Source organism: Mixophyes fleayi, chromosome 6 (assembly GCF_038048845.1).
Source record: "Mixophyes fleayi isolate aMixFle1 chromosome 6, aMixFle1.hap1, whole genome shotgun sequence".
NCBI lineage: Eukaryota > Metazoa > Chordata > Amphibia > Anura > Limnodynastidae > Mixophyes > Mixophyes fleayi.
The window spans coordinates 217,663,674-217,681,334 of record NC_134407.1 but is presented as its reverse complement, the minus strand read 5'-3'; the positions used below and the strand labels follow the sequence as shown (position 1 = coordinate 217,681,334).

At 40.0% G+C, this 17,661-nt stretch overlaps 1 protein-coding gene across 1 annotated transcript in view; it reads right to left on the bottom strand.

The window, feature by feature from the left end:
- Positions 1 to 17,661, bottom strand: part of LOC142095489 (uncharacterized) — a 120,896-nt gene that overhangs the window by 99,500 nt on the left and 3,735 nt on the right. Inside the window, exons 2-8 of the mRNA XM_075178434.1 lie at positions 14,456 to 14,615; positions 14,253 to 14,376; positions 14,054 to 14,139; positions 13,781 to 13,892; positions 10,519 to 10,616; positions 8,037 to 8,148; positions 3,745 to 4,721 (exon numbers count right to left, since the gene is read on the bottom strand). Of these exons, the coding sequence (XP_075034535.1) occupies positions 3,745 to 4,721; positions 8,037 to 8,148; positions 10,519 to 10,616; positions 13,781 to 13,892; positions 14,054 to 14,139; positions 14,253 to 14,337 (1,470 nt within the window). The 5' untranslated portion in view covers positions 14,338 to 14,376; positions 14,456 to 14,615. The remainder of the gene's footprint in view (positions 1 to 3,744; positions 4,722 to 8,036; positions 8,149 to 10,518; positions 10,617 to 13,780; positions 13,893 to 14,053; positions 14,140 to 14,252; positions 14,377 to 14,455; positions 14,616 to 17,661) is intronic.

Sequence of the window (17,661 nt, the reverse complement as noted above, 5' to 3'; positions counted from 1 at the left end):
GTTGTCCCATCCTCATTCAAACATGCTCTTATCTCCCCTATCCTTAAGAAACCCAATCTTGACCCCACCTCTCTTGCTAACTACCGCCCTATCTCTCTTCTCCCATATGCCTCCAAATTACTTGAGCGGATTGTCTGCAGCCGCCTCACCAGACACCTCTCTGACAACTCCCTCCTTGACCCTCTCCAATCCGGCTACCGCCCCCTCCACTCCACTGAAACAGCCCTGGCTAAAGTTACCGATGATCTCCTATCAGCCAAATCCAAGGGTCACTACTCCATACTCATCCTCCTTGACCTCTCCGCAGCCTTCGACACCGTGGACCATCCCCTCCTACTGCAAACTCTTCTTTCACTCGGCCTCTCTGGCTCTGTCCATGCCTGGTTCACCTCATACCTTGCTAATCGCTCCTTCTCCGTATCCACGTCTGGTTCTTCCTCCACCACCTCCCCTCTCCCTGTTGGAGTCCCTCAGGGCTCTGTTCTTGGCCCTTTACTCTTTTCGCTCTATACTTCCTCCCTTGGGGCTCTCATCTCCTCTTTCGGTCTTCAGTATCACCTATATGCTGATGATATTCAACTCTACATCTCTTCTCCTGATCTTTCCTCCTCCCTCCTCTCTCGTGTAACTGACTGCCTCTCAGCCATCTCATCCTGGATGTCCTCTCGCTTTCTTAAAATTAACATCTCCAAAACCGAACTCATTGTCTTTCCCCCACCCAGGCTCCCTTCTCACCATGACCTCTCTATCGTTGTTAACAACTCCACTATCTCCTCTATCACCCAACTCCGCTGCCTAGGTGTCACTCTCGACTCCTCTCTCTCTTTTGCCCCCCACATTCAATCCCTTGCCCAAGCCTGTCGCTTCCAACTCCGTAACATTGCCCGCATCCGTCCCTTCCTCTCTCAAGATGCCACCAAAACTATCATCCATGCCCTCATCATCTCCCGTCTCGACTACTGCAACCTCCTCCTTACTGGCCTCCCCCACTCCCGTCTCTCCCCCCTCCGCTCTATACTCAATGCGGCTGCAAGACTCATCTTCCTCTCACGCCGCTCCTCCTCTGCCTCCCCTCTCTGTCTTTCCTTACACTGGCTCCCCTTCCCCTACAGAATCCTTTTCAAACTCCTCACCACCACTTACAAGGCTCTCTCTCAGTCTACTGCCCCTTACATCTCTAGCCTCCTCTCCATTCACACTCCTGCCCGCTCCCTGCGCTCGGCCAATGATCGCCGCCTCTCCTCCACTCTGATCACCTCTTCCCACTCTAGAATCCAAGACTTCTCCCGTGCTGCACCCCTTCACTGGAACGACCTCCCTCGCTCCATTCGTCTCTCACCCAATCTGTGCTCCTTCAAGCGGGCACTTAAAACTCACCTGTTCCTTAAGGCCTACCAACCATCCACTTAACCACTCACCCTTCTGTTTCTCCCCTGGCTCCTTTCCTCTCTCCCCGTTGCTTCACAGGCTCCCTTTTGTGCCTGACTTTGTTTACCCTCCCTTAGGATGTAAGCTCGAATGAGCAGGGCCCTCTTCCCTCCTGTCTCCATACCTGTTCTTCTGCTCCGTCTCTACTGTATCTGCCTGCTTGGAGTTTCTGAAGTACTGGTACTTTGTGTTTATTGTCCTGTACTGTTTTACCCTGTATAGTCTACTGTTTGTACCATGTTCGGCGCTGCGGAAACCTTGTGGCGCCTAACAAATAAACGATAATAATAATAATAATAGCAGCCTGGATGATCTTCCTGCTCATGTTCTTGATGAATGTAGAATATAGCAGGGGAATGAGCAGTCTGGAAATGCTGACAGGAACAGAGCACGTGGTAATGCTGGCAGAAACAGAGCACTTGGAAATGCTGACAGGAACAGAGCACTTGGTAATGCTGACAGGAACAGAGCACCTGGTAATGCTGACAGGACAGAGCACTTGGAAATGCTGGCAGGAACAGAGCACTTGGAAATGCTGGCAGGAACAGAGCACTTGGAAATGCTGACAGGAACAGAGCACTTGGAAATGCTGGCAGGAACAGAGTACTTGGAAATGCTGGCAGAAACACAGGAGTCAAAAACTATCCTCTGGAGAGAAGTGTGTTGTTCTGGCAATGAACAGATCACAGCAGCAGGTTTAAATAGTGTGTCATAAAACAACTAGTGGCTGTACAGTTCATGTGATCACAGCTATTGCATCTGTTTGGTCTAGAAAGATCACCTGACTGCATCCAAGATGGCCACGCCCATGCAGCAGAACAAACAGTATGTGTTTGTTTACAAACGGAGGTGTATAGGACGGATATGCTGCAGACGACCATAAGGGACCCAAGTAGCCGTGATATGACAGCGGCGGATAAGGTAAGTGCTACGATCCCTATGTGTGACAGTACCCCCTAATGTATCCAGCACCTTGTTGAATCCATACCATGAAGAATTCAGGTAGTTCTGGTGGCAAAGGAAGGGGGTGGGGTCCTACCCAGTACTAGAAAGGTGACCTAATAAAATGGCCAGAGTGTATTTGGTGCTACTTGCTTCACTTGAAATCAGTTACAAATACCTGAACTGTCCATTTTAATTTCAGAACTGGAGAGATAATTTCGGTCCCCGCGTCTACATAAAATCTAAATGTTTCCACTCTGCTGATTCGCATTGATCGGTTACATAGTTTTGTCTGCAGTCAGGTCCCTGTTTCACTGAAAGAGATAAGAGTGATGTCAACGTGACAGTCCCAGAATCCCTCAGTCAGGTCCCTGAAATATATGAGGAATATATGTTACCTTTATCCCAGAATAAATATATACATTAATACATTGGCATTCCATCTGTGTATGTTACCAGTGTGTTAGGTATACCTGCCCTTCTCATGTATCTGACTGCTTCATAGTGACACTATCATATAGGCAGACAATGCTGTGTAGCATATAGGCGCACAAGTCAGAGAGAATAGGCAAGAAAAAAACAATAAAGGCATTTTTATTTCAGCAAGATATTGGGAAACAGACCAGCGGGTACGAGTATGTAAAGCAAAGTAACACTGATGGGGTTTTCACATAACACTGCGAGGAAGTAGGTCTTAATAGCCAGCCCTTCAAGAGTTAAATGGAGCTCTGAATGTGAATTACAAAAGGTCCTAGGAGGATAAATCTGTCATAGCAGAAGAGAAGTGGAAGAACACCAAAGATCGAACTGCAAAATATATTTAATATAAGATTGATTTGTATATATTATGTTTTTAGAATTATTTTCTGTATTATACCCAATAAAAAGGAAAAGACAAAAGAAAAATATAGAGGAGAGAAGGAATGTGTTATGAAAAGTTGGTATTTGTTTGTGAAGGAATTATTACATTTAGACTGTAAGCTCCAATGGGGCAGGGACTGATGTGAATGAGTTCTCTGTATAGGGCTGCGGAATTAGTGGCGCTATATAAATAAATGATGATGATAATTTCCTTCACAAATACCAGTTTATCATAAACATAAACATACAACATTTAACATACAATCACATAAAACAGAACATAAAAATGACCCTACCTAATTAAGCTGAAAATCTATGAGGTGGGGGAAATACTTTATACTTAAGGTAGCAGTATAACAAATGTCACTGTTGGTGGGTCAGACACATCTTCATGAATACAAACACTGTGCCAACTAATGACATGTGAATGAGTTCTCTGCACATGTATTTATGCCTAATTCTCTTTTATTTCGAGTATTGCCACAATCCTATTTCATATTTATCAGCTCATATAAATCGCTTTTCTCTTGTGTGAAGTTTCTGATGTGCAACGAGAGTTGATTTCTGGGTAAATCTTTTGCCACATTCAGAACATGTAAATGGCTTCTCACCTGTGTGAATTCTCTTGTGTTCAGCAAGCGCTGATTTATCTGTAAAACATTTCCCACACTCAGAACATGGAAATGGCTTCTCACCTGTGTGAATTCTCCGATGTTTAACAAATCCTGATTTCTTTGTAAAACATTTCCCACACTCAGAGCATGAAAATGGCTTCTCACCTGTGTGATTTCTCTGGTGTTCAACAAGAACTGATTTCTGTCTAAAACATTTCCCACACTCAGAACATGGAAATGGTTTCTCACCTGTGTGAGTTCTCTGATGTTGGACAAGAACTGATTTCTGTGTAAAACACTTCCCACACTCAGAACATGAAAATGGCTTCTCACCTGTGTGAATTCTCTGATGTTTAATAAGAACTGGTTTCTGTGCAAAACATTTCCCACACTCAGAACATGGAAATGGTTTCTCACCTGTGTGACTTATTTGATGTCGAATAAGTTGTAATTTCAGTCTAAAACATTCCTCACACTCAGAACATTGAAATGGTTTGACAGCTGTGTGAATTCTCTGATGTTTAACAAGATCTGATTTCTGTGTAAAACATTTCCCACATTCAGAACATGGAAATGGTTTCTCTCCTGTGTGAGTTCTCTGATGTCTAACAAAAGTTGACTGATGAATAAATGTTTTATCACATTCAGAACAGGAAAACATTTTATCCCCTGTATAAGCTGTACTATGTGTAGCAAAATCTAAGTTATCAGAGCATTCGTCATGATTATAGGGATCAGATGATATATCTGTGCTATGAAGTTCTGGGTGTATATTTAGGGTAATAGGGTTTTCTGCTGCAGAATCTTGAGTATTATCTTCTATTTTAAAATCTGAAGACAAAATGACAAAACCCTCCAGGGTAATCCTTCTTCTACCTGTTGGAAATAAAATAAATGCATGGAAATAAATATTTATTTTTTAAAATTGAACAGCAAATGTTCATGCTATTAGTGAGTTCTAGATGGTTAACTGTTTAATTTCAATTGGCAAACTATGAAAACTTTATTACAATTATAAATGTACAGAGAGCAAATGTGACTCAGCCACAGGAACATGCACATTCGACAGCCACATTATCAACTCTACCCAAAATGCAGATTTTAGGAAGTAAGATATCCAAAGCACACACATTGCCCAAGCCAGCATCATCGGACAGGGAGCCTCACTGGCCAGTGACATTGTCCAACCACCATGCTCATACAGACATTGGCCTCACACACAAACACTGGAGTCTGTGAAGCAGAGTAGTCGTGGGCATGTCCTATTCATGTCTCTACACTACTCAATGTTCTCCATGTGGTATAGACAGACCTGGTATTTTGCTTTAGTACTGCCGTGTTAGCATACACATATTAAGAACCAAATAATCAGGTATTATTACAAAGGGAAGACATTGATTGGAGTACTGAGACCTGCGGTACAGCTAGGGGAAATAGGTTTCTGAGCACGCTAAAAGACCATTACATGTCCCAATTAGTTGAGGAACCAACTAGGAACCGGACTATACTGGACCTAGTAATAACAAACAATGTAGACGTAATATCAAATATTCAAGTAAAGGAGCACTTGGGAAACAGTGATCATAATATGGTCTCATTTGAAATTAGTTTCCAGAAACAACAGTATAAGGGATCAACTAGGACTTTAAACTTTAAAAAGGCAAATTTTAATATGCTAAAGGAGTCTATAAAGAGCATAGACTGGGACAAAGCCTTTGAAGGAAAAAATACGGAAGAAATGTGGGCTGTCTTTAAAATGTTGTTGGAAACATACACGTATAAGTTCATTCCTATAGGAAATAAATGTAAAAGAATTAAGTCTAAACCAATGTGGCTAAATAAAAAGGTAAGGGAAGAAATGCAAAGGAAGAAGCGTGCATTTAAATTGTTTAAGTCTGAAGGGTCAGAGGAGTCCTTCCATAGGTACAAGGAATGTAATAAAACATGCAAAAAGGAAATTAGATTGGCTAAATTAGAAAATGAAAGGCACGTTGCAAAAGAAAGTAAGACAAACCCCAAAAAGTTTTTTAAGTATATAAATGGCAAAAGGATTAAAAAAGATAATATAGGACCACTAAGAAGTGAGATGGGTGAATTGATAAATGATACTAAGGAAAAAGCAGAGATATTAAACACGTTCTTTTCTTCAGTATTTACCAGAGAGGAACAAATGGCAGGAGTAATACATAAAAATGGAAATGAAACCATGCCATTAATTAATACTTGGTTGTCAGAGGAAGAAGTCCAAAGGCGACTGAAGAATATTAAGATAAATAAAGCTCCAGGTCCAGATGGCATACACCCAAGGGTCCTTATGGAATTAAACTCGGAAATAGCTAGACCGCTATTCTTAATTTTCAGAGATTCAATCTCATCAGGCTCAGTACCAAGGGATTGGCGAATAGCAGATGTGGTGCCGTTGTTTAAAAAGGGGACGAGATCACAATCAGAGAATTATAGACCTGTAAGCCTGACATCAATAGTGGGGAAACTACTGGAAGGTATTTTAAGGGACAGTATTCAGGATTACTTGGTACGCAATAAAATTATTAGTGGGAATCAACATGGATTTGTGAGGGATAGGTCATGTCAAACTAATCTAATTAGTTTCTACGAGGAAGTTAGTGGGAACTTAGACCAGGGCAGGACAGTAGATGTGGTCTACTTAGATTTTGCAAAGGCCTTTGATACAGTGCCACACAAGAGGTTGGTTTACAAAATAAGGGAACTGGGTCTAGAAATCAAAATTTGTACTTGGATCGAAAACTGGTTAGAGAATAGGGAACAGAGAGTTGTGATAAATGGAACATTTTCTAATTGGTCAAAGGTCTTAAGTGGAGTTCCTCAAGGTTCCGTGCTGGGACCACTCCTTTTTAATATATTTATTAATGACCTTGGTGATGGTTTAGAGAGTAAAGTTTCTATTTTTGCAGATGACACTAAACTCTGTAAGGTAATAAAATCAGAGCAAGATGTAGCTTCTCTACAGAGAGACTTAAATAAACTGGAGGATTGGGCGGCTAAATGGAATATGAGGTTTAACACAGATAAATGTAAGGTTATGCATTCAGGGATCAAAAACAAGAACGCAATCTATAAATTAAATGGAATTAATTTGGGAGAATCTATAATGGAAAAGGATTTGGGAGTGCTCGTAGACAGTAGACTTAGCAATAGTGCTCAATGTCAAGCAGCAGCTGCAAGGGCAAACAAAGTATTGGCATGCATAAAAAGGGGCATAGATGCAAGGGAAGACAGTGTAATTTTGCCACTGTATAAATCATTGGTAAGACCTCATCTTGAATATGCAGTACAGTTCTGGGCACCACTCTATAAAAAAGATAATTTGGAACTGGAAAGGGTTCAGAGAAGGGCGACAAAATTGATAAAGGGTATGGAGTCATTAAGTTATGAGGAAAGGTTAGCCAGTTTAGGCATGTTTACTTTAGAAAAGAGGCGTCTAAGGGGAGATATGATTACTATGTACAAATACATTAGGGGTCAATACAGAGAGCTTTCATGGGAACTTTTTACCCCAAGGACCATACACAGGACACGTGGTCATCCCCTAAGGTTAGAGGAGAGGAAATTTCACAACCAGCAAAGGAAGTGGTTCTTTACAGTAAGGGCAGTCAAGATATGGAATTCATTGCCAGGGAAGGTTGTGATGGCAGATTCAATAGATATGTTTAAGAAAGGGTTAGACAAATTTTTAGCGGAAAGGTGTATCCAGGGATACGACCGTTAATTTAAAATAAAGGATAATAGTGGATATAGGGTAAAAATTGGATTGCAATATTGAGTCTGGGGGGATTTTCAAAATTGAAACAAATGGGCGGTTGCCTACTCTGGATTAATTACAAATATAAGTGCAGGATCGCAGGAGATCCATAATAGGTTGAACTTGATGGACTGGTGTCTTTTTTCAACCTCATCAACTATGTTACTATGTTACTATGTTACATTGGATAATGACACATGTCGTAGTGCACAGGGAGAATTATCCGTATGTCACACATGGTCTCATCCCATTGATCCGTGATAAAATCACTATGGTAACTGGTCAGATCTCGGTAGCACTTTTTACTCATTAGTTTGTACTGACAGAGGAGGGTGTAGAATAAGAGATTGTTGTAGTAACTGAACAAGGAGAATATGTGACTCTTTCTGTAATAAGTGTTTATTACTCACCAGTGCTGATATCTGTAGGGATTTCCTCATTGTTACACCGTTGATCACCCCTCACATACATCTCTTCTTCTCCCTCTATATTTTCTACCTTAATATTAGTCAGATCTTCAAACTAAATAACCAATATAACAATAAAATAACACTTTAATAATAAAGTTAAAAATTCTAACAATGAATTCATTCCCTATGTTAGAAGATACAATTGTTCTGAAAGACGTGTTAGAAATACTTTAACCATGAACTGGACCCTGATGGATCCTATTCTTGAAATACTGGATTTTATTTTCCGAAAACATTAGAATCTTAATAATACTTTGGCTCCCAGCCTACCAAAACCACTACCGGTTCGTAATACCAATATACCCAGCAATAAAGTGGTGGGTTTCCATAAATACAGTTATTGTATAACATGCAAATGTGCTCATCTCCTAATTTTTACAGCACCAAAGAATTTGAGATGAGAACATTCATGGATTGTACAACTACATATGTTGTCTAACTATTAGGGGGGGAATTCAACTAGTCACGAAGTGTATTGCGGACATTTGGAGGCGCCTCACGGTGAAGATTTTGACATAATTCTCCACGTATTATTCCTCGCGCTCAATAGAGGTGTGAGAAAAAATTAGATATCTACTGTAGTATCAGAAAGGCTAAATGAATTTCCCCTTTTGTGTTTCATTTGGCCTAAAATATATGGACAAGACCAAATGTATGCTCAAATCAGAATACAGGAACCTATCTGGGAATTATAAGAATAAGTTTGATAATCACTATATTCCTAAACACTTTATAAATAATCATGGTTCTGGTCCCAGGTTTTCAACCTTGAAAGCCATTCTACATGGAACAATGAACGTGAGAGGGGGCGACTTGGACAAATTACTGTCACAAAGATAGATGTATTGGATCTTTCAATTAAATACGCTGTCCCCAGTGGTGTGAATGAAGGCTGTGAAATAGTTACATTTTTACAATTCTTTCTGCTCAATGTTTGCCCATATTTTAAATATTTTATTCCTTTATTATCTTTTAAATATTGCTTATATAAATTAGTTGATTTCTGGTTTATAGTACATATTTTATGTAAATTTTATTATGTTTTATTGTCATCCTTCTAGGAGTTTTGTTATGCATGGTCGTGTTAATATCATTTGTTTTAGATTTTATTTTTAATTAATTTCAAGTATATGGGTACAGCAGATCTATATTCATACAGTATACTTGTTATGATTATGATATACTTCTGGCTAACACTGGCACCCAGTATGGCATACTCTTATGATTTACTAGGCAGTGTCCGTAAGTAAGATGGAGCCAATTTACTACATTGTATAGATTTACTCCTCGATTCATTGGGGCATATTCAATTAGGGTTCCGGTTCGCGGTAAATCTCGTTACTGCGAAAAGTGTGCATTATTGCCGGTATTACGGTTCCGCAATAACGCGGATTTTCGTACGCAACCCTATGGGCTGCGAATGAAAATCCACGTTATTGCGGTAACGTGGATTAAGTTCGCGGCCCGTTCCGGCGCGATCCCGCGAACCGGAACCCTAATTGAATATGCCCCATAGAATCGTGTCCTAATTAGTTATGTACCCGATAAATCGGAGATAGACAACTCTCATATTCACGTTTCGCATGCGCACTTGATACAGGTTTCAGATAAACTGGAAGGACTTGCATGACGTATGCGTAGCAGGTCAATTTGTCCGCGATCAACTAGTATTGCGATGTATATATGTTAGCACTAAATACTATATAGATCTTTCCTTTCGTGCATAAACACCATCCGTCTTGATGAAGTTGAAATTGAAGATGAAACACAATGGGGTTTTCCGGACACTACTTATTTCTCCTTGAATAGGGCCCAGCACTGCAGGAATCCATATTTGTGATTTCATGGAGGAATTCAGGTTACTTCATTAATTAAGCTCTCATGGGAGGGGAGTCTCTACCCGTCGCCTCATGACGGCCTACTGTCCATCTCCCTTGTCATGTCTTTTGTTACGCTCTGTGTGAGTCCTTACACTTTTACTCACAATAATTTGTGCTACTTATGTGTAACTGCCTCATGTATTTGTATAATTGTCCGGCTCTACGGAATCTGTGGCACCTAAATAATAATAATCAAAACATTCCGATTTTAACATACTACACTATATGGTTGGCTCTTTGCCATTGTTTTATCTGTTCAAGGTCATTACTTTTTTCCAAAATAAAGACGGGGCAACAAGGAACTAAACTGAATCGCATAAGCCTGTTTTATCATTTATTATTTGGTACGCAGCAATTTGGCACCATTATTATTGAGCACATATCGAGGGAAGAAATGTTGCACCAAAGTTTGTCTCCCCATTTCCATTTTAACACTTTAATAATGTCTGATTTTATTAACGAGATTATACAGAATAATATCAGTGAATTAGACATAGTGAAATGTCACTTTGATATCTGGTGAGACCCTAAACTCCATCTACCTGATACTCCTGTGGGATACTGTGATTTTCCTCTGTAGAATCTTTTGAATAAAGAGGACAAGGACATCTCTCTGGGGTATTTCTGTTACTGGATCCATCTACAGGAAACATACAGTCAATTAACACATTTTTAAATATACAATTATCAGATGATGTCTGTACATTAACCGAAGAACCCCATTGGTTGATAGGAAGAGCAGGAATGACTCCCCGTGCTGCATTTACTAAGTATATAAGAAAGCTCTTATATGTTCCAATATTAAAGTTATTGTATTACAGCAATAAACAGACTGAATCAATTGGATGTCAAAACCAGTCAGCTTTTTAAATAAGAGGATAAACGTATACCAATACTGTTTGCTTTTAAGACATTTCCCCAAAGATATTAAAAAATGTATTTCTAGGATCTCCAACAGTGTGGCAAGGCTGAGACAAACATGTTGTGCAGAACCACAGGAATGAGGAACCATCTGGAGTGAAGGTTGTGCCCTGCCGCTTCCACCTTAATACTAATGGAGACATTGTGCATTAATCTTTAGATGTAGGATCTCACAAGCAGGTCCCTCTTCCCTTGTGTCTTCCTCCTTTGTCCTTTCAACATCCATGCCACCAGCGCATCTATGTTATGTTCTGCGCATCCTCCCTGGCCTCTTAGCCCTTGATCTCCAGTCCTTCCTGATATCCAAACATCCATCAACGACTCTGTTCCTGTTTGCTGCACCCAAGCTCCTGGACACAGGGTCAACTCCCGCTATATGTTCTTTGTAAGGAGCTGTGGACCCTTTGTGGCACCTTATAAATAATAATAATAATAGTAATAAAAATAATAACAACAATGATTAAGAACATCATCTCAGACCATTATTTATCTGAAAAAGTCTCGTCACAAACATATTTCTACTCTCGAACTCAATCTGGCAAGGCATCAACCAACGTCCAAAAGCATACCACAGGTAAGGGTCTGATCCCAAACATAGAGCCTCAAAATGAATCTGTGGGTGGGAAAGCACTTCCTTGATAAGTAGGGAGGACAGAAAATTTTTAATTTCATCATATATCCAAAAAAGTGGAAACAAGTAGAAGTGAACCAGATATAAAACCATCTGGAAAATAACAATACACCTAACGGGCGATTGTGGGCAGATACTGATTAAGATCATCTTCCTCAGTATAAGTAGGTAGTTTACAGTATAAAGTTGGGTAAGGTCACATGATATATGTGTGCCCAAGTATTTCACTGACGGCCTGGACCAAATGAAGTTAAAAGAGGAGGACACAGAGGAAACGCGAGAAGTTGGGTGAGTAATGTTCAAAGCTTGAGATTTAAATTTAGAGTTATTAAGTTTTTGAAAAGTGTCCAATTCTTGCATGAGGCTGTGGATAAAGATGGCTGGCAATATAACATAAAAGGAGGTCATCTACAAGAGCTACAACTTTATGGTTCGCCAGGGCCTAATGTAATCACAGTGATATTTGGGTTGTCTCAGATTTTCTGAAATAAATCATTCCAACCGGAGAATGGACTTCTGTTTAATGCCATTTACATAGCTGCTCTTTAAATCTGTACTTTACCCACTAGGTTGTTAAAGTGTGGTGTAAGTTTGTATTAATCCAGAATATTAAATTAGAGACAGTTTCGTGGTTGCTTACGAGTCCTCTGTGCAGGATACAACATTCTAGTCATCATGTGAAGTACTATAGGGACATCCCCAACAACCTAGATAAAAGATCAAGTGAGGTAGCGGCCAGCTGTGTCTGGTACCATTGTGGATGGGCCCTTTATCTGAAAGGATGTAATTTACTCGTACTCACAATGAGAGGGTGTGAGCAGAGGGTAGGTATCCTTTTGATAATATTGTAAACTTTCACACTCCAAGAAAGCCCACTCTACGATCAAAGGACTTTTCCGCATGAGTAGAAATGAATACTGCAGGAAGACACCTCGAAACAAGGTAGATCGGATTAAGTGCTTTAGTCTAAGTGATTAGGTTCCTTTTCTCTAGCGAGAACAAACCCAAGCTGATGACAGTGAATAATGAGTGGTGGTTGCAGAATAGCTGACACCAACTCTGCAGGTAAGGAGACAAAAATACTGAAAAAGATCAATTCTGTGGGATCCGTCAATCTCAGTCTTTGTAATGTTCATCTGGTTTTACAGGAAGTTAAGGATGCTCAATTGGAAGAGTAAAAGCCTTTCAGATCCATAGATCTAGGAAGCTTTCACACATTAATACTGTTCTATCTGCGCCGGATTAAAAGCCGTCAATATTTGTTTGAGTAGTGTGGATGTAAATTATTTGTAAGTACACTGCTTTAATAAACAAGGTGGATGTCATCTTCAAAGTCAAATGTGACCACTATTTATAGTGTTAGAGGACACAAGCTCACTGTGATCCCTTCAAAGTGCAGAAATTTCTACTATATGAGCGTTAACAACCTCTTTATCAAATGTTCAGTTTTGCCAGGGAGGAAGCAAGCAAAAAGTCCGTCCATAAATCTTCCTCCATGTCCTATAAATCATCAGTAGACAATGCCAAAGCCAATGGGAAGGAAGGATTTCAAGCTGAAGAACGTTTGAGGTTGCTGGCAAGAAGCCTCCACTCCCTGGAGTTTATTATTATCATTATTATAATTTGTTAGGCGCCACAAGGTATCCGCAGCGCCGAAGACTTTTAGTTTAGGAAGACTTTACCAATATCCTCTTGAGCGGATCATTTAGATGTTGTTTCCCCTTACTTGGCCCATGATCTGGAAAAAAAACTCTTCTTAAATACACTGTGGTGTTAGGATACGTGTATTTTTTTCAAACAACCTGTGAACTCACAGCGTCTCATCATATCACACACCCATGACATGCATAATTTACATAGTAATTACATAGTATACAGCTTGCCTGAAATAAAACTAAGATAATATAATCATTACCGAGTATCCCCTGTGCAAATATTATTACTATCAGTGCACAGCGAAGATCATGGATAATGTCAAATATAGTAGTGCACAGGGAGGATTATGGGAAATATCCTATGTAGTCTCATCCCATTGATCACTGATGGTATCATTATGGTTATACTTATGCCCCTTGAACTGAATCACCAGAAAGTGTGGAGAGGAGATCTTTTGGCTGGTAGAACACAATGAAACGATGTTATTAGAACAGAAGTCTGCTAGTGGCTTATGGCTTTTGACTCACCAAGGGGCAGATATATTTTTCCTCATAAGTTCATTCTGAGAAAGGAGGGTGTAAGTGTTTATTACTCACCTGTACTGATATCTGTAGGGATTTCCTCTTCCTTACACTGCTGATCACCCCTCACATACATCTCTTCTTCTCCCTCTATATCTTCTACCTTTACGTCAGTCAGATAGTCATCCTAAATAACCCAGAAAACAATAAAATAACACTTTAATAATGTCTGATGCCATTAATTGAGTTTAAACAGTAGAATTTTAGTGTATTAGACACACACCACTTCTCTACAGATCATATAGTGAAAAGTTACTTTGTTATTTTGGTATTTAATGAGTCATCTACCTGGAACTTCTGTGGGATACTGTAATTTATCTCTGGACAATCCTGGTGGGGACATCTCTCTGGGACATTTCTATTACCGGATCCATCTTAAGGAGACAGACAGTGACTGAATACATTGTTAACATGTGTTTAGCAGATGATGGCTAGCTGGCCCTCAAAAATGCTCACTGCTTTGCAACACAATAAAGTCTCCTCTTACCCAGTGATGTGAGGGTCTGGTGATTCTCCATCATCACGTCCTTGTACAGACCCCTGTGTCCTTCTAAATACTCCCACTCCTCCATGGAGAAATAGACAGTGACATCCTCACACCTTATAGGAACCTGACACACACAATGATACAGTCATCACCCAGACACATACCCTGGTGTTACTGTATAATGTCCCATTCCCAGCAGTCACCTCTCCAGTCAGCAGCTGAATGATCTTGTTGGTGAGTTCTAGAATCCTCTGGTCATTGTTTCTCTCATGTATCAGTGAGTGAGGTGGAGGGACCGTGATGGGGCTCTGGGTCTTGCTCAATCTTGACACACAGGGATGTTTTCTTTACTACTTTGCAATCCTGTGTATTAAGGGATACAACAATATAAGACTAAATGAAAATCCACCTATTTCGAGTTGTTATTTTTAGGGGTTAGTTGTGCAAAATACAAAAACAGTCTATTTTACAGACACAACCCCTGCCTTATATGTAACAGTTTCCTATATACAGGAAATTGGAGTGTATATAACACTTACTTATCCTGCCATCTTCTATGGGCCCACTGTCCCGTGTCTTCTGACTAAGGCAGGCCCACGCGGGTGACTCATCCATTTTGAAAAGAGGAGTGTAAACAGCGACACGACAAGATGATGGAGGTCAGCAGTATTAAGGACTCTGAAAAGTAGTCCTCTGAAGATGAAATGTGAGGTTAATGAAAATTAAATCCCTCATCTCTCCAGGGATCCAGACATCTCACTCTACAGTTCCCCTCTCCTCTATATAATTAGAACATAATATATTACAGAATACTTTGCATCCTCCGTTTTTGTTTGTCACGCAAAGAAAAAATTATCTGAAATTCATGGGCCGCACCACCTCTGCAGAGTCACTTGTTATAAACAGAGGATATGAAGTAACACCAATGTTGTGTCTTTGAGACTATAGGTAAATGGCCACCATTGCTCCGCACTGAGGACAGTAATTGTAGATATGTATTAGTTCCTTTTACTCTAGTGTTTAAATTGTTATCAGTCATGGAGGTTTAGGAGACATCCTTTGTATTTTCCTACATAAATACTGTTATTCTCCATTCTATGTCTCTATAAGAAAATGGCTGCCGCTATTATAAACTGTGATCGGTGTTGTTGTTCTTTAATTATATTTATTTTTTCCTGCAGTGTTTCTTCTAAATAATCTGTCTATAAAATTTTCCTGTGTATAGAACAAATGAAATTCAGTGGCATATTTAACTAACAGGTAAAGATATGTACTACAAGAAAATGGACGCCAACCTCCTGCAGTCATTACTGTTTCTTCTCCCAACACTGAGGACATGTTGTCACACATTATGTATATACTGTATTTTCCTCTTACTGTTTCCACTATTCACATCTAATACATATAAGGTCAAGGTTACGCAGCGCCGTACAAAGGTGTGTGGGGGGGACCAAGAACATCATATTACATAACAGCTTACATAGTGTTTAAAAAGATAAAACCGGCTGAGTCCATTCATTTGAGAGCCACGGATGTCCAACGTTTTCTACGTTCAGAACATTCAGAGTTAACTGATGTCTTTGGTAAACCTAACTGCTCTGCTTTCCAGTTAATAGAAGGCAGTGTTTTGGCTACTGCTGCCGTGCTAAAACACCCAGATACCAAACTGCCACCCTGCCTTGATGTAGATGCCTCCTCAATTATTGTTCCAACTTATAAACTGGGGAACTGTCAACCATGTAGTTTATTTTCATTTGCTGATACTAGTCCATATGTGACAGGGAACTTTTGGCTGGAATGGAGACATCTGTGGCAAGAAACTGGTACTGGGCACACTCAATAAAGAATAATCCCACCTGGGGCCCCCTTTTAACTGCAACAATTGTATATATCTGATAATATTTTTAACTGTTTCATGTATAGAAATGTGATACGTTTACCTACCCTATGTCACCCTATTCCTAAGAGTGCCAGGTCATTGCCTGGTACCTATAATGACGATCCTTGAAATATGCCCAAAAGTGCTATATCACCCTCTAAAGTCCCTGCAAGCAAATAAGCATCAGCTTGCTGGATGCAGCTTCCGATACGCGGGATCTTGCTCACAAGGAACTGTCTCAAAGGGGTTAAACAGGGGATGAGCAACAGCCCTCCATGTACTACTATTTCCTTGGTGTGAACCCCATTCTCACTAATGCTTATCTCCAGCATTAGTTCTCAAGTCTTGCCCTGGATTGTCTATCAAATTTGTTTGCAATCAAACAACCATTTTATATCACAGGGTGATTGTTTAGGACAGATGCTGGTCATCCCACATAGCATGCACATGATTACATAGCAGGAATATCAAATTCCAGGAGAAAAAATGTGGATTTTACATACAGGGTCACAAAAAGAAAAGAAAAAGGGGGAGATTTTAAGTGAAGGGTTAGGTAAGACCTATTATATGTTGATCGATGGAGATACTAAGCCATGTTATTATCCCTCTTCCAGGTTATAACTGCGCCAGTAGCTATGAAAATATCACCATGAGGATTCCAGTACTCATCCTACCCTTTGTGCTGATGATGAATATACACGGACTCATCACTTTGACTCAAGTGGAGCATGAGAAACTGGACAATCAGTCCCTCATAAAAAGTCAATTGACTGGGAAACATGAGTTGAATGAAGAGTGGGACAATAAAGTAGTGCAATTACACGCACGCCTCATTACTCTCAGGGATGTGACCAATTGTTTTATTAATAAACAAATATTACCTTTAAAAATACATGATGACTGCGCGCCATATTATCAACATTCTGATTTGACAAGACATTGAGAACCAGGAGAGAATTGTAATGAAGGGTTAAAATATTTGTTTCTGTTGTTTATTATAACACAGAATGAGCTTTCTGCTGACCAAGTAGAATAGGAGATGTATACCAAAGAATGCCAAGGGCACTGAATTGTCTATCAATTTTTTGTGTGTGTTTTGTAGCACCAATAAATGTGTAGTATTACAGCCCCTGTAATTAACTATATAACCCCTCTAGGGGAGGGAGGGAAATAGTGTTTTTCTGAGCCTCATCTGGGACCATAACCTCCAGCGGTGCCCAGAGAGTTTCCCTCCTACGTGATTCTGGATTGGGGCTTCCAGACTGATATTTGATTTAGGTTTGAGACACTTCGCAAAGCTAAGTATCTCTCAAGCATTATGTGCAGTGAATGTAAACCTGGGGAGTATATGATATAAGATGGCAATTTGGCACCAACTATAAGACAAGTCTGAAACTTGAACACAAGTGTTGAATAGAATGAAATCCTCTGTAAACTTCTGACACACAATGATATAAAATGAGGTCGGCTTTTTACCCTGTGCCCACCAGTAAGGTGTAACTCTGAGGTTTTTGGTGCCAGTACTGGCGC